The sequence below is a fragment of the Geospiza fortis genome, unplaced genomic scaffold (assembly GCF_000277835.1).
Source record: "Geospiza fortis unplaced genomic scaffold, GeoFor_1.0 scaffold333, whole genome shotgun sequence".
NCBI lineage: Eukaryota > Metazoa > Chordata > Aves > Passeriformes > Thraupidae > Geospiza > Geospiza fortis.
The window spans coordinates 527,484-552,849 of record NW_005054347.1 but is presented as its reverse complement, the minus strand read 5'-3'; the positions used below and the strand labels follow the sequence as shown (position 1 = coordinate 552,849).

The following is a 25,366-nucleotide window of genomic DNA, read 5'->3' as shown; positions in this document are numbered from 1 at the left end:
ATTAACGCCAAAGACTTAGTCGTGCATAAAACTGAGCAAATACATGAGTGTTTGTAAGATTGGGATTTAAACACAAGGGAGAGAAAACAAATTTACTGTATCATCAACAATTATTTCTGAAACCCAGCAGAAGCCAAGGTGATGCCAAGAAGTCTGCATAGTGCAGAAACAGTCAAAGAGAGAGAAGAATGGGATTTTGAAGATTGTTGCCTTTAACTCAATCCATTAGACCAAATAATGGTGGGCCAGACACAGGAGAAAAACATCTCTGCCTAGATTAAATATAACTTATTTTAACAAAGTAAACTGGATTGTCTCTTAAAAACATAGTTTTAAAACTTAGTTATTATAAAGAGGAACAGTTTATAATCAACTTGGATTTGACTAAATTAGCACTGTCTCACAAAAGTCTTACAAAATTAATATAAATGGTGTTAGGTTTATGTGGATACAGAGCTGACTGCTGCATTTATATAAATAGTTACAATAAATACAAAGGCTTACATTGCAGGGAGGTGCCTGTTGCACTGCAGTGAAGGCTGATGGTCAGTCTTGGTGCTAGTTTTAATTAGAATAATCAGCAATGCTTTGGGAAACAGAGGAGCTTCCCCTATGTTTGATGAAAATACACTTTTTCCTTGGGAATCCAGAGGAGAAAGTATAATAAAATATGAGCACTTACCAGCAATGCAAGAAAAAACCCAAGGACCTGCAAAACAACAGCTGTAGAAGGAAAGCCTCTGCCAAATTTAAAGGGATAGTTCTGGAAAAGGAATTCTGGGAAAAATGCAACCCTGCATTGGGAAGATGTCAAATAAGGCCTCTACAAAACATAATTGTTAAAGATGTAAAATAAAGCCTCTACAAAACATAATTATCATAAATAGAATCAGTAATAATTTATGTTTCAGGATAATTTCAGTGTGCATTTTAAGCATTTTTTGTTCCACTTGGAAAAAAATAAAAGTACATTCTCAAAAGTCAGTTTTACTGTTACTTTTTGGCGCATATGGAATTTTTTTCATACTTTCTGTTCTTCTGAGCCAGTAGGACTGCTGCTGTCAATATTGCAGTGCAGCAGTAAAGTTGGTGGAATTACTGTATTTCATATTAGCCACATCTTGCAGCGTGTTTTGAAGCTGCAGTTCCAGGGCCTCCAGGTTCTGTGCCTGGCCATGGACATGACTCCTGGCAAAGTCTGGATGTGTCAAGGGCTCTTGGTTCTCCATAAGGTTTGTACAGGAGCGTTGTCATGGAGATGCAGAGTCTGAAAGCAGCAGTCCTGTCCTTCTGTGCCTGCAGCTCCATGGACAGGCTGCCCACGGCGCCGGCCGGCCATGGGGGCTGAGCTGGCAGGGAGCCAGGCAACTTGCGAAAATGCTTTAGCACATTTGCACTTGACAGTTTGGTTGTTTTTAAATGGACTATCAGTGCATTGCTGATCAGCTGTTTTCAAGTCTGCATCCGTCTTAAAGGCTTAATTTTATATAAAAATTGCATGGGGGATGACTTTAGTGAGGTGGCACAGTCCCTTCTGTAATCTCAGCACTCAGCACTGGATGTATGAGAACCAAAGGAAAAGAGTAACACAGGCTGCAGGAAGCTGTTGGCCAGTGGCTCTCCTCCTACCATCTTTTCCCAGAGCAAAGAAAGTTTTAGCTTCATGGGTTTTGGCTTTTCTTTCTAATCTATATAGATTTCAAAGAAGGAGGTAGGTCTTCTCCTGGGGTTAATTGGCACATGGCAAGAGTGTGATTATGAACTGGCCTTTAAGGAACTATGATGATAAAGATATAAAAAGTGAAATTATTGATGAGAAAAGTGGTGCTGGAAGTGTAGCAGCTGGAGGAATCAGCCCTGAAAATATTTGTTCTGCTTCACATAATTGTGTGCAGCATTGCTTTATCTGTGTGGTCAACAAGGGGCTCAAGTTCTGGCTTCAGAGCATCCCCATGTTCTGAGCTGAAGGTCTGTGACAGCTGGGGAGTGGCGAAAACTCTGAAATAAATTTGTACTGTATTTATCTTGTTTTAAATGACTACCTGCTTCATTCCAATAGGTAAACAGCACAGAAGTTCTGTTTATTAGCACAGCTCCAGCAGAGTGAATCTCCCAATGGCTATGGTGAAAATATTGCAGTTTCCTTGAAATACGATTCTAATTCTTTGAGGGAATATTTATTTCAGAATAGATGAGTCTTTACCTTATTTATTGTATTCTGAAACACACCTTGAAATGCAATGCTGAACACAAATTTCTGTTTGGTTTAATGGAAAAAAATTCTTCATCAAGCATTTACTTTCAGAGTGAAACCTTAATATTTTACTTTTTATATATCTGGTCAATCACTGATTTGTTTTAACTTTTTTATTTTTCCTGTTGGCCCCACTGGACATGTCACAGGCCTCTAAAACGCATAATCTTAAAAAGTGTTAAACAAAATTCTTAGTTTTCAAACCAGCCAGCTAGTTGATCTGATAAATAGATTACATTAATTTACTTTTGGAAAAACAGTTTGCTTAGCACTTGAGAGCAAGTTTGCATAACAAAACTGTAACTAATGCCTGATTATTATTTTTCTGATTTGATACCATAGACTAGTAGAACAATCCAGGCTGGAAGGGATCTCGGAGGGTCATCTCATCCACCCTGCTGCTCAGAGCAGGGTCAGGTTGAGATCAGGTTGCTGGAACTTTATGCAGTCTTAAAAACCTCCAAAGATTTTAACGCAATCGTATGAACTCTCTGGGTCATGGTGTCCTAATGGTGAAAAGGATTTTCCTCATGTCTTGTTGATACCTCTCTTTTTTCAGTTTATGTCCAATGTCAGCCCTTCTCTCTCTGCTGGATTGGGGTTCATGCAACTAAGGGCTGTGACAAATGAACCTTTTAATTGTGAGTACATCTGCGTGTGCTAGGAAGGACAGTTGCAATATCCTTCAGGGTCTGAGGCAGGGAATCTAAAAAAATGTATCTGCTCTTTATGTGCTGTATTAAAAGATGAAAACTCATCCTTGTATACAAGGAAAACAGTTTCAATGAAGATCTGACCCAGAGACAGGAGAGCAGTTTTCCTATAAAAGATGTTCTTTCATTACAAAGACTATTGTAAGCTAAACATTTATGATATATTTTCTTTCCAAGGAACTTTTTCAATCTCCCTGAGCATGCTGAAGTCATTATATAGTTACTAGAGATGCTTTGTCCAGATCAGCTTACTATAGGTTACAGTTCTGCAGGAGATTAAAAATGATGGGCTGGTAGATATCCTTCTAAAAATACTCTTTTAAGTAATATGTATCTGCATTTCCCAACCTTAGAAGAACATAGACAACAGCAAAGGAAATACAGCAAATAATTGAGGGCAAATGATATGTAACAATGTGAACTTTTACCACTGTATTTATTTAAATGAATGGAAATGTCAAAATGTGAAAGCAAAGCACTCCAGTTTGTTCACATATTTTACATTCAAAGGACCAGGAGATTTCTTTAGTTTTTTTTTGAAAAATAGACTACTCTTTTTTCAAAAAACTTGACACAGGCATGGAACATACTTAATGAAGCCTATCATTGCAGTGCATACAATGAAAACCTTGTGTATAAGGAAAAAAAGATAAAAACCAAAGTTGACCACTACTAAAAAAAGATTTCCTTTAATATAAATAAAATTCAGACTAGTGCTTTATTTTAACAGACAACACAACAGTGGGATTTATTAACAACTACATATTTACAGTGCCTCACTGGCAAAAATACTGGGCTTCATCTGAGATCCTAGACACTTCCTAAGAAGGTAATGTGGACAGGAAATTGCTCAGCACTTCACATAATTTAGGTGCTAAATGGGTGAAATTAAAGCATACTTTTCAAATAAGTCAGATGCCATAGGTGGAATGGTTGATGCATTTTGTTTATGCTCTGATCTGCCAAACCTGCACCTTGGTACTCCCTTTGATTTTAGTGGTTCTAGTCATACTCCTAAGGTTAAGTGCAAGATTGATTCAAACCCAGGAGCCTCAGAGGAAGACAACTGCTTTACTCAAAGATGCCGTGAGAAAACTGCTGTAATTGAAATTTTACATGGTATAGAGCCACATTACCTTGAATTTAAATCTGTCTTCTTCTGCATGGGTGATTTCTACCACTTTAATTTGATCCTACAAAGTCTGGATTCCAACCATCTATGAAGTGACAAACCTGTGAAAGCATCTTCTCCCCACAGCCTCCAAAATCATAGTGCCAGTTAAGCAGATCTCAGTCTTTTTGGCAATTAAATAAAATGAGAACCAGATCTCTTTCAAAGTATTCACAAAATAATCTTTCAGTTATAAAATGACTGTCCCACCATTCTTGTATCAGATCTGACCTCAGCTCTTTAGATCTAAACAGTTCTTTAGAAGTTATAAAAATAAAGGACTGATTAATATACAAATATATATTTCAGAGTGATAAGAGAATAATATTAAACAAATTCCTTTTTTAATCTACTTTAAATTAAAAGAAATGTTTTCGAAAGTCTAGGCTGAAGCAGATCTTTATCTATTGACTCTTTAATGGAACCCATTCCCTGCAGATGGTCACATACAACTTAATGTATGAAATTTTTTACTACAAAAGGATGGTGAACATGTTTCCACTAGCAAAGCACTTCATAAAATCTGCTGTGCCAGTTGGTTTCTGGTATCTTGCTTTCAAGAACTGCAGATATTTTTAATATTAGAAACAAAACCTCAATGATGAGGTCTTGAGATTATTTAGAAATTTCTTTCCCTTTTCTTTATTAATATTTGTTTTGCAATGATCCAGTTTGTTTTGTATACTGTTAGTATACAGAATAATACAGATGTTCTGCACAAATGCACATGTATGTACAAAACCAGTAATTCAGTTAAGAGCTATGCCTGCTCACTGAGTCATTTCAAACTTTCAAAATACCATATTTTGCAGTAATATCCATATCAACACCATGTAAGTTTCTTCTTTCTTCTGCTGAGATGCTTTTGGGTGTTTTCCTCCCCTTTATCTCAAACAGCCGAAACAGCAAGGAACATTTTTGAACAATCTATAATACTCCTCCTGAATCTGAAATAAAAATATTGAATTCAATTTTGAAATAGATTTATTAATAGCTCTATATGTCTTTGAACTCATTTTGTACTGCTCCTGTCACTACATATTTTAAGGTGAGGCTGACCTTTACTTTAGGACAGACCACTGAAGAAAGTATCATCCCAGGCTAGTGTGGGTGAATCTTGCTGCTGATTGAAAATACTGGAAGTTTTATTGCACACGTTGTATTATTCTATCAGGTTAATGACGCTGTAACCAGTTCTACCATTAAAAAGCCCTATTTTCCCATGTTTCATACTTCATTTTTAAAACTGGACAAAATATGTAAGAACATAAAAACTGGACAGAGGTTCTGCCTCCACTGGAGGCAGAAGCTCACCTTCAGGGCTGGGCACCTGGTCAGTGCAGGGGCATGAGATTGAGTCACTTCCCACAAGGAATAGGATACTTACCTTCCTAGACAGCACACAAAGAAATATGAAGATGAACATCCCCTGGAATGCATTGAAGATTGTAAAAAGATAGGCAGTAACCACAGAGCCTTGGACCACATGGAGGACACCGAAAATCCAGGTAGCCCCAAGGAGGAACAGGAGAGCAAGGGCACCACGGGCACAGGATCTGGACAGGGAGAAAACATTGTGAACAACACACAGGCAATGCTACTCTCCTTTCCCTCCACTTTGGGTGGTGAGTGCTGCCTTGGAAATTTTTTCACAGCTGCCAAAGCCTGGGAAGTGCAAGTGCAGGGGCTGCTCTTCAGGGTGTGCTGTAGCACTGTGGCATGAACAAAGTCACACAATCACTTTGGAAGAGCAAAGGAGTAAAACTGGAGGGCCTTAAAACATTGGCTTCTTTAATCTTCAGCTATGTTTTCTCTGGTGTACTGCAGCACCATATGATTTGATTTAAATCTACTGTTAGTGTAATTCCCCAAGGAAAAACATATGTCTGTTATGAAGCATTCCCCCACTTTTCCTCCTCCCCCCTATCTTCCTTAAAAAAATAACCCAGAAAAATGTTCCGTATGCTCTTAGGTCAGTGCATGTGCATGACATCAAAGGATTCCCAGGCTGCCTCTCAGGTTCACTGCAGAGGACGGTGCCAGTTATAAAACCAGGCTCTTTTTAAAATTCTGTCTCTTAAAAATGAAAAAAAAAAAAAAAAGAAATTGTTTTTAGAACACAAGTACTCTCAAATAGTTCCTGGGTCAGCATATTGATGCCTTAAAATTGTAGGAACTGATTGGCTACAATTTTTTTTTCCAAGATGCTGTAGAGCCCTGCTCACAGACTTGCACAAATTACAGTGTGTTGTCTTGGAAATGAAGCCACTGATTACTTTCTTATTCATTCTCAGCTTAGTTATTGCAGGACTTCCTTTGAACAGCAGACATTTTTAGCACTGTTCCCCTGAAAATTGATAATTTGCAACTTCATTAGAAACAGGTCACCACATGAAGCTATGAAAGGTGAGGAATAAGAGAAAGTAATCAATCAAACAATTGCTAAATCCTGACTATAAATCTAGTGCAATGCATTGAAACTGCAGGAGTGTTCCTAAGCAACACAAACAGTAAGTTGTTTTCAATGTTCCCTGTAGTACACTTCAGCTTTTCCTGCACAAACGGTTTTCAAGGTCCCTATAAATCAGTTTTAAAGAGAGTGAGTTGATGGAAAAATCATAGCAGCATGCAAAGTAAAGAATCTGCTCCATCCCCCCAGTGCCACAGAAGCACAATGTCCTACTGCAGACTTTTCCAAGTAATGTGAATGGCTCCAATCTCTTATCACTTGCTACTTCAAGGCAAATATTTTGGTCCCATTTCAGAATAGATCTGAATTCTGTTTTGCCTTGCATAGAAGCTGTGGAAAATACTTAAGAAAAAAGGACAACTACTTCTTTAACTTTGCCGTCAGCCTTTACCCTCTGGTTGACGTGTGCCACTTGTTTTCTTTGTGCATCTTTCACACACACCCTATCATACAAGGTATGACTCAGTGGGAATAGTGACTGCAAAATTTATGTCCAAATATATATAAGGGTAATAACAGAAAAAAAAGTCTTTCTTTTTCTACAAATCTCAGGATATTGAACTGTTACTTTTGAATACTCATTATCATCTCTGTCTGTATTTAAACCTACAGAAAGAAGGTAGAATTTGTACTGAATGGCAAACTTACCTTATATTTTCATAACAACTGACTTCTGGCTTTAACATTGCAGTGTGTCGAAATACTTTATAAATAATCACTCCAAAAGCCAACAAATTAACCTGGGGGGAGCAAAGAGAAAAACTTTTAGTTCAGACCGGGATACCTTTGAATGTCAATAACTGTTAAACATTTAAATGAAACAAGTCAGATAAAATTTCTGTGTCTCTGAAATCTACAGAATCCCATGCCAGGAGGGGAAAAAACCCACCCTGTTCTGATTCACTTCTATTAAAAAAATATAAGCCCTGAAATAAATATTGATCAAACAGGGATGTAACCCCACCTTATCTCAACAGTATCACTACCAACAGTCTGCAAATGTTTATTGATTTTATTGGTAAATCTCTTCGATGTCCTGCTGAGATTATTTTTCCTGAGTAGAGATGAAGTAGAGGAAAGGAAAGGAAAGGAATTTAAAAAAAGGAAAGAGAAATTTAGAAACTCCTAAAAAACCCTCTGCCCTATGGGTTTTCTATTGTACTGTATCATATTGATGTCAAAATATGTGTGTCTCTTGTTGCTAAATAACATTAACAGTATCATACATTTTGAGGTCTTTGAGGTGTGAAAGCTTTCAAGTGACAGAAAAATCTTAGAGGCGTACACAAATAATTTAAAAAATCTAGCTTTTACTGAAAGGCGTCGCTGTATATCTTCTTTTTATGGGGTTTTTTTCATAGAAGAATAGTTTTGGTATTTTTTCCTCGATTTTTTACAATAAGCAATTTTGCAAATGATGCTCAGTTCTTATTCTGATGCTTTCTTGCCTTGGCTAGGCTTCACTGATCTTTCAGTTAAACTTATACTGCATTCCTTTAAAAAGGTGGAAGGTTGCCTCCTTACTTTGCAGCATTTAACATCAGAATATATTTAAAATATTAGTAAATGAACCAAATTTTAGCTGTGTGTCATTCAGGTACTATTTGTAAGTCTTTGGTTGCAATCCTTTGGTCATTTGTGGGCAAATCCTGTGGGCTTCCAGCTGTAGAATGAATAGAATTAATGCCTTTCCCAAGCAGTTTCTTCAGAAATACTGTATAGTTTTCCTCTGCTTCTTATTAATTAAAAAAACCCCAAACCAAAAACCCAACCCAAACAAAAAAAAGTGTCTCTGGAATAAAAACAAAAAGCTGTTGGAGCACAGCACCACTTGAAAAGGAATCACTTTCATTTGTTAACACTCATAAGGTATGTCCTTAGAACATTTTTCTTGTGTCAAGGGGGGAGTATCTAATATTAAAGCAGTCTCTGCTTTAATTAGCTGCATGCTCATAGTTTAATGCAGCATAATATATTTACAATTTGATAAGACAGGAGATAGAGCTGATGAGCAGTTTTGGGAATTAATCCTTCACTGAATACCTTGTACTAGTGCTGATCATGAGAGCTATTCTGAAGCTCCTTATATTTAAAATTGTAATCTATGATATCTCCTAAACCAGCAATTTTTCAAAGTTAATTATGAGTCAGTCAGCAGTTGTGGATAATTATATGCAGACTTACTTTTTATTTTATATTTGTTGGTGAATAATATATCAAATAACTTCATGCATACACTGTAATCTGCATAACTCACCTAATGTACTTATTAATTTGAAATAGGTAGCGGGAAATGTGATCAAAGTACCAGAAGTATGGAGAACACATTGCAACTTCTTTAAAAACTGCCAGAAATAGGTTCTGTGAGAAGCTCCATGGGCCAACCCCCCTTTCTCACAAAACCAGCTGCAGAACTGGCAAGGTTTTGCTGAGCAAGGATGGGGTGGGCAGCAGGCTCCATTTCTCCTTGTCCCAGTGGGGCTCCTTTGCACAAATACTATTTGCACTGTCCGTTTCACAGGATAATAGGATTTGGCCTCCTGCATTAAAGTAATACCCATTAACTGTGATCTTTTCATTCACCAACCCATTCGAATGGGAATAATCTGTATGTGTCAGGGGAACAGCAGAGGTTAACACCAGCTTCTTGGAGTCAGCTGCCAGAACACAATTATTGTACAATATGTCTCAGGTAGCCTCACAGGAGGTATAGTTACAGGGTAATGAGGGTGAACTTAACTTCTGAAACACTTGGTCGTTTCCAAGATTTATTAAAGTCTTAAGTCAGTCTTTGCCCCATTTTTAAGCACTCCATTAATAAAAAATTTCTATAGCAAAGTGAAAGCACATAGACTGGCTGTATACAATGCTTCAACCTAAGTTAGAAACCTCTGGAACTGCATTTTGTCCTTTGAGGGGGGATGAAATGGATGACAGCAAAGTTGTAGTAAGTGCCCTGTGACACAGAAATGAAGCAAAACATGAGGGAAAACAATAGCATGAAATCATGGGTAAATCCAGGAGAAAAAACCTACCTAATGTAAACAATGTGTCAAGTGTGGCCTTTGGAGAAAACTGGTAATCCAAAAGATATCCCAAAAGGTATCCTAAACTTAATGCATCCTGCTTCAACCTGATACTCTGCATGTTCTTTGCTATGAACATACCAATGGCCTCTATTTCTGGGAAATGTAAAGTAAAAAGTTCATATTGGATGGCAGGACTGAGTATGAACACTAATATGTTGAACTTATTAGGACTAAAAGGGAAATAGAACTGATATCCCCAAAGAGCCTAATGTGTTCCAACAAATGGAATGAGAAGTCAAATCACTTAAAATGCCTAGCCAAAGGTACAAGCACTTAAGACATTTGAATTTGTATCCAAAACTGAGTTTCAAACAAGCAGAAATTGAGGTAGTAGGCTGCAGAAGTAATCTAAAATACAGATGTACACAAGAAGTCTTGGATCCCCAAATTTTCTGTCTGAGAGAGAGGGGCTTCTGGATGAGAGATGCTGAAACATCTAAAAAGTTTCAATTGCTCCTTACAGCCAAATATTGTTTTATACTTACTTTGGCTGTAATAATGTGTTTTCATTTTTTAATTAAACCACAGTCTTAAGATCTTGTTGAATAAACCTTGAATGACACTATAATTAAGACTGCCTTAAGGTGACAGGCAAGGTGAATGAGAAGGAAATGGCAAACATAAGGCATGCTGTCCCCGGAGAGGGAGCAGGCTGGAGCAGAGCAGGATGTGCAGGCAGCTGTGACACCGAGCTCAGGACAGGCTCTGCACAGGGCCAGCCTGGGGACAAGTTACCTGAATAATGAGCACAGTTAGTCTGCAGCTCGGGGCAAACCCAGGGCGTGAGGGGCTGTGGCACGGCCGCGGTTTTATCGAGTGAATAACGATGTTACAGTGTGACACGGCAGGCTCTGGTGCCTTTGTTTTCAGTGCTATTACATGGCTGAGCAGGCAGAGAAACTGCTGTGTCCTGAGAGGGGCTGCTCGGCAAGTCTAATAGACTAGAGGGGAATTGCATTGATTCCAAGCCCTGAACTGAATAATTTTTTTGTATTTTATTTATTTAACAAACCACTCCAGACTGCTATTGGGCAAACAATGCACTCAGTCCTTATCACTTTACAAAGAAAACCTCTGACTTTCTCCCTGCCAGGGCAATTCTCTGAAGTGCTGAGCATCTTCAGCTCTGCCTCCTCTGCAATTCAGTGAGAATCATGTTTCACTCATCATTGCTCAGGTGCACTACAGGACTAATTTTAATAATTAATCTATTCCTTTTTTTTTTTAAGTGGTTAATCAAAGTCAAGGACTGATACAGAAAAAGCCTCCACTCACAGCGTCTTCAGGGAATCAAGTCTCCCTAAAGATATTTGTAAAAGTATTTTTAGCATTCTTAAATTCTAGAAATGTTGTGGTATATTTATGAACAAATGAAAAACTTAAAATGTATTTGTGAGAAATAGGCAATGAACAAGAGCAATTATTAGGATGCCCATAAAATCAGGATTCTGTAGATATGGGCAGCTACATTTATGTAGCTGTATAACCCTGGGTAATCTCTAAGGAGACACAAACCCAGGAGCTGGGTTGTATTGTACACCTGAGATGGAGTTTAAAGGAAGGATGGTAAGTGTTATATCCCTCTCTGGGACATCACATATGAAAAGGGTCAGAATGATTTAGGGTTTTGGAGTGAATTCTGGCCCCATTAAGCTAATATGCAGAATGCCAGTTAAATAGTAAAACTCCTATTGCCACCAGCATTGTCAAGGCTTTATCACTGCACACCACAGAGAATGGCAGTCCCAAGATATTCACAGGCAACAGTGGACACTGCTGCAGGTTTTAGCACTTAGATGTGTCATGGATGCACACTGTGGTGAAGAGCAGGACAGTGATATTTTCCTGCTGCTATTTTGGGGGGATCTCCTTGTTACAGTTCCCATGTTCAGAACTATGATGTTGCTGGGTTAGGTCCAGCAGGCACACAAAGAAGAGTTCAGAGCAATCTGGAGTGGTATGACTCCTAGGATCAGATCTGACCCACAGCACTGATCTGGATAATATCCTCTTGCAGGAGAGAAAAAGCAATTTAGAATTCAAAGAAATTTACTGGTGTGTCTAATCATCTGGTCAGCAATAAGGAGGCTTTGCCAAAGGAATTAGCCCAGGGAGCTCTGTTCAATCAATCAATCAATCATATGTATTTTAGAATAGGATGGGAAAAGCAGTGTATGGAGTTATCCTACCTCCACCTACATCTAGGATAGCCCTGAAAGTCTGCTGGCAGATTAGCATCCCTCCCTCTGTCTCCCTGCTACCTGAGCAGGTGCTTCTGCAGGGAAGGAAAGCTGGGCATGGACAGAGCAAGATGCTGCTGCTCTGGCTGCCTCTCCTATCAGGTCTGGGACTGCCCCAGCAGAGAGCACTGAGGAACAATCTCATCTATTGTCTAAGCAAATTACCAACTTCTCTGTGGATTGCTAGTATTTTAGAAACTAAATAATAATATAAGAACGAGCATGTAGGTCCTAAAATCCTAAATGTTCCAGGCTGCTGGAGTTCTGCTAATAGCACATTGCCTAGCAACAGCTATATTTAAAATAGGTTCTTAATTCCACTCTGAAATGTACCTATTTTACATACTGGAAGAGTATTGCAGTGTTCTGTCCTCAAGTAAATATGATGTTAGTGCTTCACACTGCATGAAACTCTGTATCCCTGTGTAGATACAGAATGGTATTTATTGTTAGTTGAACACTGAATAGGATGAGCTACACAAAATTTAATAAAACTTGCAAATAAAAATATTTGCACTCATGTTGAAGAGCTGTAATTTCTTTCATAATTAATTACAATTAAATTGTAAGACACTGAGTGAAGTGATCTATCATCATTTTGCCCCATCAAGGTAGCTGAAAGCTGTCAAATTTGACAACTAAGACATCTTTTTTCCTTCTTCCCCCCATTCCTTTTTTAAAGCAAGACAAAGAGCACTTGAAAGCTCAGAGGGGAATGGTCTGTCTTTCATGGCAGTAGCTCAGTTAGCACCTGGACTTGTGGTGAAATGAAATGGATCAGGACTGGGCATTCAAAAAAATTTCATCCAAGACTTTTTTTCTTGAAAAATGTCAGTTCATTAGCACTAAAAGACATTTACTGTTTTAGACTGTGTTTTCACCAGGAAACGCTTCCTGACTAGGATAGCTTTTCTGAATAAAACCAGAAAGGACACTCCTGAACAATGAAAATCCCTGTGGACAGCGCATTTATACAGGATGTTGGAGACATGGGGCACAATTTTCTGTTTTACTTAATATTCAGACTTGGCTATGACCCTTGGTTTCTCCAGCCCTGTATAGTTATTCACTGCTACTGCTGGAGCTATTCCATGCCATATAAATAATTAAATATTCACTGGAGCAGAAAGACCTGGATTTCCCTCACCCCCCAGTTCCTCATCCAGGATTATCTAAAGACAGTTTTGTTTTTTAAACACTGCTGCAATTGTTTAATATGAGACTGAGGTTTTGAGAATATTTCCAATGCACGTTATTTATAGAATGAAAAAGGAATTAGTAATTTCATGTACGATATCTTTGTGTAAAAAGATACAACCCGGCCTTTCAAAAGTTATTAAAACATTTCAAATACCAGCCTTTAAAGGCTCTCTAGTGTTACAAAGAAGAGAAGGTATAAGAAAGAGGCAGCTAATTCTAAAGACTCAAACATACTACTTCTGATTCAGTCTGAGCACTTTACATTCAAACTTCAAAAATGAAACCCCCAAATCATTCCCTTTTCCTTTCTTAGTCTCTGTCTCAATAATTGATGAAACCATCTATATGCTGATGTCAGATCTCACAAAAAAGAATGAGAAAATTTCTCCTGCTGCTCTCTTAGGCATATACTTGAATTTTTTACATATATCATATTGAATTTGGCTCTTTCAAAAAATGTCTGAAGTTCAGAGCAGCTGTATCTGTATCAGTCTGTACAATGACCCTCATTACGAGTGTTTGAATTAATGAGCTTGTGATGGTCTGAGTTCTGCCAGGGAGAGCAATCCATGTCTGCCTTTCTGGCTGGATGGCTGATGGCTGGCTAAAGCGGCAGCGTTCAGTGGGTCATCGTTATTGCAGCCCGGGAGAACGGAATTAAGTTGTTAACAATACAACCGTTTAAGCTTCAAAATGAAAATGTATGCTGTATTAATTGCATAAAATTGGACACAAGCTGGCAGTCAAACAGTCAGGGTTTGTCTCCTGACTGATTTATCTCATTACCATGTCCCCAGTGAATATATCTTCTCGAAAGCTTTAAGTATACAACAGCAGCCTTATCTGGGAGTAGGAAATGGAACAAAAACATTAATGAACCCCCTTTAGGCTGCATTTTTGGGAAATATTTTCAATTATTCAGAGGTAGAATTTTATGCTTCTAAGATTTTAATGATTTCACTTGTTTTAAAAGTTAAAACATAGCGAAATGAGTTTATTACAAATCCTGACTTGGGGGAAAAAAAAGTTCACATAGGATTGCTTTTTATTTATGAATACTTCAAAGTTTTCTTTTACAGACTTCAAGCTATAGATTTAGACTCAATTAAGTGTCTCCTTTATATTTTTAGAACATTTAAAAGAAGACATAAATAAATGAATAAATGGGGTTTCCATGCTTTTCATCAGGGTAAACAGCTTTGCAGACTTGTGGATTCAATGTTATTTCTTATTGGATTGGAAAACCAAACACAATATTTACTCAGCTCTGCATCCAAGGGCAGGAGAGATGAACCAACAGAGTTGTACCTGACCTCAGCCATAAATGTTACCCCAGTTAGATCCAGTGGTAGGACTGGTGTCCTGTTTTGCTCACAGTGTAAATAATTCCTAGGTTTACTCTTCTTTTCCAAGAAGCTTTTGAGAAGATGTATCGTCTTGTGAGTTGGGAGTGACATAAATCAGGCTGTTTAATGAACTGATTCAAGGTCCATCAAAAAGCTCAGACCACACATTGCTCCTATCCCTATGGTTTCCTTGCATACATGGAAACCTTTCTTAGGCTGCATCTGGAGCCTCGTGCAGGAACCCTGCAGGAGTTTCACACAGCAAGGAGGAGTGAAATAGTTGTACATCATCTTTTAGTACAACTAGCTTCAGTGACTGGATGAGCTACCAGGAAGGAGAAAGCATCAGGAGCATGACTGAGATGTGAAGTCTGAGAACAAGCTGTATTTTCAATTTTGGAGGTGTGAATATTTGTCAGAAAGCTATTCATACCTTCCACCATTTGCCAAATCCTCTTGAGGATTTGGCCTTTTGCTTTTTCAGAACTATCTGTGATTCTGCTGTGGATATGGTAACAAAATCCCATGGTATGATTTATTCAAAACCACAAAAGCTTCTTTTAGTGTCCAAGTGAGATTTCCAAGCACAGTATTCCTGTGCAATTACAGTTTAAGAGTTTAAGCTCACCTCTGTAAATGCCTGTCAGGGATGAACCAAAGGGGCAGTAGGATAGTGGAAGAAAATCTGATTCAAGTGAGATGTCATGTGGATTAAGTCATTATGTAATTGCTAAGAAAGTTCAAAAGACATCATCAGTCTATGCTAACTCTTTAAAGCAAACCTATGGTGTCCTTTCAGTGAGCAATTTAGGGTAAGCATATATGTTTATAGTAATTGTGCTTAGAACAAGGCATATAACAGAACCACCAAGAAGATATTAAACAATTAAAAAACCCTAAAATGCAAAACAACAAAACTAACGCATTTCAGTCAGTTGTGTGGCTTTCCTGAAAAAAAAACCAACAAACCCACAAAAGCTGATTATACATGGATCCATTGAAAGAGTGGGCACAGTATGTCACCCTAGAACTGAAGGAGGATGTGTGCAACATTAATCTGCTCTGAGCTGGAAATCTGCAGTCAGCTGGCACATGCAGGTGGTCTTCTCCTTTGCCTTGACATCCACCTGTGCTCCCTCCCCTGCTGTGTCTGCTTGGTTCACTCTGGGTGACAGAGGACACACTTGAGTTTCAAGTCTAGTGTCCTTCCAGTGACTGCAAGGGAGAACTTCATATACTTTTTTCTTATAGAACTACTAAGTTGATTTTTTAAAAAACAAACACTTTTGTTTGGAACATCCTTCAAGGACCCTTCAGCCTTATGTAATGAATTTGTTACTATGCAATAACACAGGATCAAGTAATTTTTCTAATTACATTACTCTAATATGACTAATAGGCATACCCTTTTTTTTCTAAGTATTCCCAGGGACCATAGAATTGGGGCTTTAATAGCAGAGAGAAGAAAGATAAAACCTTGATTCATGAGAAAGCTCTGGTCTTGCTGAGAAATTGCATCCACTGGGTTTGGCAATATGGAAGCTGTTGATCCTGTCCACTGAACAGGGCAAGTATTTTCTGACTCAGTTATTATTTAGCACAGCAGGTATTGTTGCTGAGCAGCACTGTGGTTTAAACTAATCTGTTTCAAGCAAAGTTGCAGACTCGGTCTTTAATGCCACTATATAATTAATTCTCCCCACTTTATCCACAATGGCATAAGAAATGCCATGGAGACACCTTTAACTGAAGCCACTGAGAGGCTAATGAAAAGGGGATTATTACTCTTTAAAAAAGAATAATAAAGGCATTGCTAGTCCCAGTAGGAATTTATTTTCACTAAAAAGGCAGACTGAGAAATAACAGTAGATATAAAAAAATGTTTTAAACAGCTATTTTTCTGAAAAACACATAGTTAACGGTAGAGTATATCTTTCACATCTATCTAAGAAACATAACTAAGCATTTATCACAAAAAAAACCCACTGAGTTTTTCAGGGCATAAATATTCACTGAAAAAATGTGAGATGGTGCTATGTTTTGTTGTGGTGGAAGTCAGAGGTCAAGCAACATCTTTGATAATAATTATTAGAATATCAAGAAATGTCGGGAATACTGATTGTGCAATGTTTCACTGAAGAACAGGGATAATAAGGTGAGGAAGCCCAAAGAGACAGTGGACTTGATGACATCACTGTGATGTGACTCACCTCAGAGGGGCTGCTTTTTCTTTTTTTTCTTTTCATTTTTATTTTTAAATGATAACAATGGTCTGTCAGACCACGTTCTTTATTGAAGCTTGGGAAAATGTAATGCCTTAGATTCTTTGAATATTTATTTTTTATAAGAAATATGTTCGGTTTGAATAGTCTAGATTAAGTACATGAAATTTGTGAGTATATGAGAAAACAGCACAGTAATGGATTTGCCAGGAATTCTTCTGCATTGATTGCAGCAGTGTTACTAATCCTGAATCAAACTAAATGTACAGAACTGAATAAGTATTAGAGCTGTCCATTAAGATTTGATAAATGCACTAATCCATTAATTTTACCTTTTTTTGTTGAATAAATTATTTGACAAATAATGGTAAAATTCATCAAATAAATTATCTGATGAATGTATTTTTTAAGTAATCGACTAGCTCTAATGAATATGCAGGCAGTTCCTTAATGAAAAGCATTACTCTACTGCTAGCCTGCTTTCATCACTCATATGTCACTTTTTTGCATTTTGCAACTGCAATCTGTATATTTTATTCATTTACCCATTCATTTATATAAGAAAGGTTCAAACCAGTATGGTTAATCAATCACTGAAGTTCTTAGAATATTTTTGCTTTACAGTTGATTATTCATTACATTTATTAAAAAAGAGCTTGAATTTTCTGGGGACACCACTCCCAAGCATTATTCCTGGCTTTTACATTCTAAGTCAAGTGCACAAGAATGCTCTGAAAATTGCAGGGTTCATGTATAAGCCATTTTTATAGTTGTAAACACTACAATTACCAATTGTTTCAAGAAACTGGAACTTGAAGCCAAGCCAGACACCTTCAAAGTCCCTAAAAACACTCATTAGAGAGGTAAAACAAGGAGTAGCGTGCAGGAGCTACCTCCTCACTGCACAGCACTGGGATGTTTGGATAAAAGCCACAGAGAGGATTATTTGGATGATGTTCAATTTTGGAAATGTTCCAACCTCAAAGAGCAAGTCTGTATTTTTTATTACAGAAGTGATCTCAACAAATGATAGTGATAGATTTATACTGTCAAATGGCAAATTGTACCTATTTATGTTACAACACGTCACACTTCTGAGTCCTGGTTCCTCACAGAGGTGTGCCAATTTATTGTGACAGTGACAGTAGGTACAACAGTCAAGTCTGCATGACTCTGTCGATACTGTAAAGGCACAAATAATGTTTTCATGGGTGACTTTGAACTTGCTGCACAAAGCTCAGCTGAACAGATTTGATGGGAGAACGTTGTGGGAGACAGGTATATTAGAAGGGTTGGCTAGAGCTGCACTTGGAATAGCAGTGATTCTTTTCCAAATTTTCCTTTTAATGTCTCTTAGACTTTCATAATACAGTGTTAATAGCCCTTGGCCAACCCTTCCAGACATCATTTCTACTCCCAAATGGATAACTAATATATAACTGAACCTCAAAATAGGTACAAGTGGAAGAACTTATGCTGTGTCTATAGAGTTTAAAAGATGAAGATTCCAAAACCACCAGGGGTTCAGAATAAAGCCCTTACACAGGTTTACTCCCACTCAAAGAGCTATGATGCCAGAGGTGGGGAAAGCCATGTTGAAATGCTCCAAAATGGGAAGGAGTTTGTTGCTGACAGAGACTACATGCTAATCAAAAGTGCAGCTACGTCACCCTGGCGACAAATACTCATTTCCATTCTACACACTTATTACAGGGAGATTATTACTGTAAGAGTGTATTACAATAGAAAAGAAAGTCTTCTAGGGCTTCTTTTTATTCTCTGGGTTTTTTTCCCCTCCCCCATTTTCATATCTTTTATCTCTGGGGTTTATATTTGTCTTTGCCTCAATCAGTCTTTGGCTGCCATGCGTGTGAATGTTTGTCCCTTAAAGCTTGAGATAAACTCACGTTCCTATTAAAAAGTTTAAATACTTGTTATAAATAATTTCTCCATACTTGTATGCTTTGATCTAATCTACTGCATAGTTTTAGTTAAAATGGTTGTGGTTCTAAAGATTACAAATATTAGGAGGAAGGAATAAATTGTAGAAATTATCTTCAGTTTGCAGCTTGTTTTCTAAAGGTTTAAAATGCTCTTTCTTTGCTAAGTCCATCTAAAGAGTTTCTGACCCACTTCTTTTCATGTACAGTCACCAATCTAATAATAATAATAATAATTTTTAGATGAGATCAATAAGGCCATTATTTTGCACTTATGACTTCTAATAGAACCTTAGTATTAATAAGCAAACACCTTCAGAAGTAGTGTTTCTGCTTAGGCAATCAGAGGGGAACTTAATTTGTACTCCTGATAAACACTTGAGTTCCCTATGCTTCATTATTACTACAGATTTACAGCCCAAGGACATGTTTGAAACAACGTGCCCTGAGACAGCTAACCATTGGTTCAGGAGTGGTTCTGTTCATCATTTACATGCTGTCTCAGAAGCATATTACAGTATAATCCAAAGCATAAATCTCCTGGGTCCCACTCACAGAAAGGGAAACCATCATTTGGGTACATGGGCATTTGTCCTGACAATGATTTCAATGTTTTTGTGCAAGAATTTTGTGGTGAGTAGCCCTCCAGAGAATTGGTATCCTTGGTCTCCTAACTGTCTTGGAAAACCTGCAAATTCAATGCTATTAGTAGATGAATTTTAGGATTAAAGGTAGACTTGAAGCTGCCAGATTTTTCAGCTTTGAATATGATGGTTGCAGTGCCCTATCTGGTTATTCCAGAACAAAAATGATATTTTTTGTCAGAGTTCTTAATTAATATTTTTAGAATTCTTTCTCTTTAATTAGCTGTGGGCAGAATGGAAGTATTGGGAAAGGATTGGCTCCTGTAATTAAAAGGACTGCCTGAGTGGCACCACTCTGGAAAGACTAATCGTTGTCATGTTGAAGCCCATGCAGTGTTCTCAACAGGAAGGCTGGACAATGGAAACAGAATTACTACCAACAACGTGCTTTCCACGGAGAAGACATCAGACATCAACTTCATCTTCCAGTGTCAGTGTCTATTTTCATAGGGTTTTCCATATTTTCCTTTACTACCTGGACAGAGCATGAGCAAAATACTTAGGTCCCTACACCCTTAGAAAATATCCCTCTTGAAGTAGAGGCTTCATTTTGCTATCACTCCATCAAAACAAGCTGTCAAAACCCTCAAACAACCCTGGAGCTGCTGAAGCACCTTGCTGAAAGCAGATTGCCTTTCCCCCCATAGTCTAGGAGCACATTGTTATAAAGAGACACTAAATGAAAGTATGCAAATACTGTGAAAACAAATTAGCACAAAATACTTCTATAACACACAAAAAGTAGCTGAACAACCACAGGCCTCTTTGCTGTTCAGCGACAGGTCCTAGGCAAAGAGTGAGAGAAAAAGAAACTGTGTTGCTGCTCTCCTCATCCATAGGAGGGCTGCACTGGCATACAGGCCTGGATCAACTTCTAACACCTCCCTTTTTCCTTCTAATTTTCAGGGATTGCTGGAAGATCTGGAGTACTCGAAGAATGCATACAGGCCTCAGAGTCCAGCTTGTAGGATTTGCTTCTGCAGCCAGCCCGATTTACAGCAAAGCCGCTGCAGACCTGCTCTGCCTCTGTGCTGTGTACCTGAGATCCCCACTGGGCACAGCTCAGCTGGAGCTGTAAACAAGGTTACAGATGCCTGCTCTTGGGGCATTTTGTATGTTTTGATAATGCGATGTTCACGTGCTAGCCCTACAGAGATACATCACTGTGTATAAATCTTTACTTGAAGGCAGATGAGCAAACAGCAATGAGAGAAATAACAACAAAACCCCAACCCTGCTGCCTCCATGGAAGAAAAGATAAGGTCCAAAGAGGAAATATGAAATTGTAAACATAAACCTAAGTATTGTAAGGATTTCCTAGTAAAGGATGATGTCTTGCCATGATTTTATTCATCTTATTAACCTGCTGGACACCAGGACTATCTGACCCAGAAGCCCTGACCCAAGGGAGGTCAGGGTACTTTGCCTCTCAAAATCTTCTGTGTTCACCAGAAGGGTGAGATGGGGAGGCATAACCTTGCAGCTATATCTGGCAGGTTGTTTCCAGCTGTACCTAATATGCAGTGGGAATTTGGCGTGAAATTTGACCAGAATTATACCTGATACTTTATTAAGCTTTGAAATGGATAATGACTTGAAATAAAACTGTTTCACTACCAAGTTGAATGTGTTAGGATCTTCCACTTCTTTTTTTAACAAATCCTCACATTATACCAAATAGCTTAAAAAGGAACACAGCTGTAACTGACTTGACCATAGGTGTTGTGGGGCCTCGCTATTGCACCTTCTCCTTCTGTTAGCTCAGCTATCACTGTCAACACAGTCATACAGAATAAAGCCCCATTACAGCCAGAATGGTTCCTTAAACTTTATAGCACTTAGGAATGCTCCTGAGACACCAAAAACATCTCGATTCAGAATTGAACATGTAATACCTGCCAAATTTGCAGGTTTGAAACCACTTCCAATAGGAATTAAAAAGGCCCTCTTCACAGCTGAAATAGGGCTATCAATACTTGACTTGTCTGCCCATGTGAAATAGCAGGTTCTTTTCTCTGACGTCGCAATTTAGTTTAAAATGGCTTTGATGATGACAGGGTACATGCGAATGATAAAACCACAAAGATGACAGTCTAATCTTACAAAGATGACCGATCACTGATAAGAGATTAAGTCACACAACATTTGAAAAAACAGATTATCTGTCTGCTAAGATGGTGTCTGTGTAACACCTCCTGCTGAGCCATGCTGAGATGCCAGTGACATACAAAGATGCGTCTCTGTAAAAACCAGAAATGCTTCACAGAATTTCACAAACCGTTGGGATAAAAGAAAGAGAGTAAGAAAAAACTCCTCTGATATTATATAGAACTTTTTTTGTCAAACATTCATTTTTCAGACTAGTAAAGTATTTAGATGTACAGCATATAAATAATTTAGAGGTACTATAAAAAGGTCTAAATTAGTCAATTCTGCCCTATAATTAGCACTCACAGCTATGCTGGCAGTGGGTGGGTGATTATTAAACACCTTTTATTATTGGCTTTACGTACTACAATAAAAAATTAAAATTATACTTACAAGAATTATTAGACATGCTGGTCCTATAAAACTCCATATAAAGTTATTCTTAGTGCTGAGCCAACATCTGAAAGTTAAGCAGAAGAAAATGCCTTGAAATGTGCTTTTCAGATTATTGTCTCAGTCTGTACGGTGATTTAGACACAGAAACAGTGACTTACACTTCTGTGGTGCCATAGTACTTGTATCCCAGTGCAGCAGAGATTCCAACGACCACGGCTGGGCTGACATAGCCAAAGACATAGAAATTCTTGTGCAAGAAACCCTTGTTGTAGATGACTCCCACAACTATAAGGTAGAGGTGAATACCTTCAATGCACATCCATGCAAAAGCAGCTAGAAGGAAATAATGGAGTAGTCCAGCAGTAATTGAACAGAAGAGCTAGAAATTCAATCAGAAAAAGCAGGAGTCACAATCCTATTAACAGGCTTTTGTCAATATATGTTATAATATAAGACTACATGCACAGCAACTGAGTGTCCTTAAAGTGGGGACTCAGCCCAGTTGTAGTGCTGGTTAACAAGAACTTGGTCTACACCCATTTGTACATTTGCTCATTAGTGTTTTCTGTAGCAAATGGTAAAATAGACTAATTCCACTTCTAAAATTAGCGTCTGTCTTCCCATAAGTGGTTTAACTAGGTTGATCCTATTGTTATAGCTGAATAGTCTATTGGCTTGTTCAACAGAAAGTAAATTTTTATTATTTTGATAAGATTGTCATTAGGCATCACAAGGAAATATTTCTGAAATAACTTTTGTTATACAAAGTGTTTTTAAATTGATATTTTTCAATCCATCAATACTGGAGTGCTACCTCAGGGATAGCAGCTCATATTTTTTCAAGTGATTTTAAATCCTATTCAGCTACTTATAGTAGGATATTTTGATAATTTATGTATAATTTTATTTCTTAAAACTAATCTCAGATGCAAAAATCAACACCCTAGCTTTCTGAAAAGCAAAAGGGACAGGTCAAGACCTCACATGTGGTCCTCTAGCCTACAGCTCAATATCTCAGATGTCAGCTTGGGATTGCAGCTCTGGCCTGATTTTAGAGAAAACTGTTAACCTGGGGGCCACCAGCCTGGCTTTATACAGCATCCTAAGTGAAGTGAAAATGCTAAACACATTGAGATCACAGTCTCAGTAAAGGTGACAAATTTTAAGTGAAATCCATGGAGCAAAGTCAATACACACCAGTTCAGAAGGGGCCCTGCCTCTTTAAATGACCGTTTTGTATTTCCTGTTACTGTACTGGGAAGGCAGGGTCACTGTTGTAGGTAGGAAGTGTGGGGAGCAGAAGGAAGATCATATCTTATATTGTATATTTATTTTGCAATACAAAATCAAAGCACAAGTGAAAACTACCCACCTTATTATTGTTCATATTAATTCCAATCAGAAAAATAAGTTCTGCCAGGAAAAGGCTGCAGCAGAGGTTTTTGTGAATTGTCGTTCTAGTGCTTTGAATTTCACTGAAGAACCAGAAGGTGAAAATGCACATGGAGAGGCAAATCAACGAAATAATTATTCCTAGCTGAGTGATTCTTGTAAGAATGCTATAATTTGTAACACCCTGGGGGAAAATTATAATATAGTATTTAAAAGAACAGCTTTGTAACATCTCAAGAAAGACCTCATTCTATAATACAGCTCTTTTCTTCTTTTCTACAAAATATTAATCAAAACTGTTTGTAGAGTTTCACTGGAAATGTACACTTTGGATAATCTAAAAAGTATTGGGTTTTTGTGAGACAGATATAATTCTAGGGGAAATTAGTAATAAACTGTATATATTCCTGCTCTTGCATTTTCTGATATTTCTTAACAAAACTTTTTATTAACATCACTATCTCCTAATAAGATTTTCAAAATCAGATCATTTCAGTGAATGACAAATACACTGGCAGCAGGACATCTATTAATATGACACAAATATTTTCTAATATAAAAGGACTTATCACAGCAGTGACTTAGATAAGCAAAACTGAATAACTGTCTTACTGAATTTGCAACATGATCAAAACAAGACTCTGAAATAACAATCACTTCAAGCAAATGCTATTCCAGATATTTAACATGAACTTTCTCCTGAGAAACACAAGATACTTCAATACTGGACGTGAATATTTTCTGTATAAGAATACAATTTCTTTTGCTATTTGCTATTTGAACAAAGAAACTCTGAAATACATGACTGTACATCAGCAAAAGGATGGTATTCAGCTGACCATAAAATGTATCCCAGTACTTTTTTACTAAATAAAGGATGAGAGATTCTTCACCTCCCAGCCTTTCTTTTCAAAATAACTATATAGGTACCTGCAAAGGTTTTAAATTTCAACTGAAGACTTAGGATGCTATTTAGCAACCAGGAAACAGCCTCTATCAGCATGAAATTCACAGTGTGAGAGAACTGTCTCAATACAGTATATTCATGCTAATATTCTGCTTGCTGTCAGTTCTGATACCTTATAAAGCTGCCTCCTGAGGCAGGACCTGAGCTCCTGCAGATCCCCACTGAGACCCTGGAAATCTGTGGAGCTTCTTAATATAAGAAGGACATAAATTGAATGGCCATCCTCCCAATTTTGTGCTGGTCAGGAGTGCCCATGTTTAATAGCCATAAACTTCAGAATGATTATGCTGCTGCAAACTCTCCAGAGAGAATTTAAAGCAGATTTTTAGATGCCAAGGTTAGACAAATGGGTGGCAAAGTTTTGAGAGACAGAAATTCCGGGCCATATGGTTACTGACCACCAATGAATGGCAGATAAAGCCCACAGCAGTATTAAAGTGGGATGTAAAATGAAATGCAATGCTCCAAAAATAAGCACAACAGACTGTGTTTTTGGAACAAGATACTTTGCTGCATCACTGCTCTGTAATACTGCAGAAAGGACATAAGGAAATTCAAACACATATGGGAGGAATTTTGTTTGCTTTGTGCACAATAAATTGTGTGTTTGCTGAGCAAAACCAAGAGACAACCTAAAAGGGGTGAGAGTATGCAGGTTGCACTAGAATAAAAACATAAGGAATGAAAACAGAAGAAAGTATCAGGTAAAACACTAAATTAAAATAGGACTTACAACGGAGCCACCTGAGGACATCAAAACAGCAAAATGAGTCAGATGATTGCATTTGCATGAGATATGAGTGGAGTTGGAATGTGTCAGCTCACAGCCTTCTGTAGCCCAGTTGCCATTCATTGTGTCTGAGTAGTTCCAAAATGCACATTTAATGTCTTTATCTGCAGTCTGGAACAGAAACAAGATGTTCTGCTGATGGCAAAAGGCAGGATATTTCCCATCAAGAGACCTTTCTTACGCTAGGCCGCACAATTCATTAAAAAATGCTTGTTATCTTTGGAAGGTTGGGAAACAAAAAACGCATTCTGCAAGGCCTATTCCAAGCAATTAAAACGTGGCTGGGGATGGAAGCCATTTATTCACACAGCTAAAACCCCACCAAACGTGTAGTCTAATCAGATTACTGAACCCTGCTGGCACCTGCAAAGATGTTGGAATTTT

At 37.8% G+C, this 25,366-nt stretch overlaps 1 protein-coding gene across 1 annotated transcript in view; it reads right to left on the bottom strand.

Annotated features, from left to right (window-relative positions):
• Nucleotides 1–3,688: 3,688 nt before the first annotated feature.
• The window catches only part of ADGRL4 (adhesion G protein-coupled receptor L4), a 73,013-nt gene continuing 51,335 nt past the window's right edge, over nt 3,689–25,366 (bottom strand). Inside the window, exons 10-16 of the mRNA XM_005423072.2 lie at nt 24,926–25,093; nt 23,206–23,409; nt 21,992–22,212; nt 21,831–21,897; nt 7,257–7,348; nt 5,526–5,694; nt 3,689–5,085 (exon numbers count right to left, since the gene is read on the bottom strand). Of these exons, the coding sequence (XP_005423129.1) occupies nt 5,023–5,085; nt 5,526–5,694; nt 7,257–7,348; nt 21,831–21,897; nt 21,992–22,212; nt 23,206–23,409; nt 24,926–25,093 (984 nt within the window). The 3' untranslated portion in view covers nt 3,689–5,022. The remainder of the gene's footprint in view (nt 5,086–5,525; nt 5,695–7,256; nt 7,349–21,830; nt 21,898–21,991; nt 22,213–23,205; nt 23,410–24,925; nt 25,094–25,366) is intronic.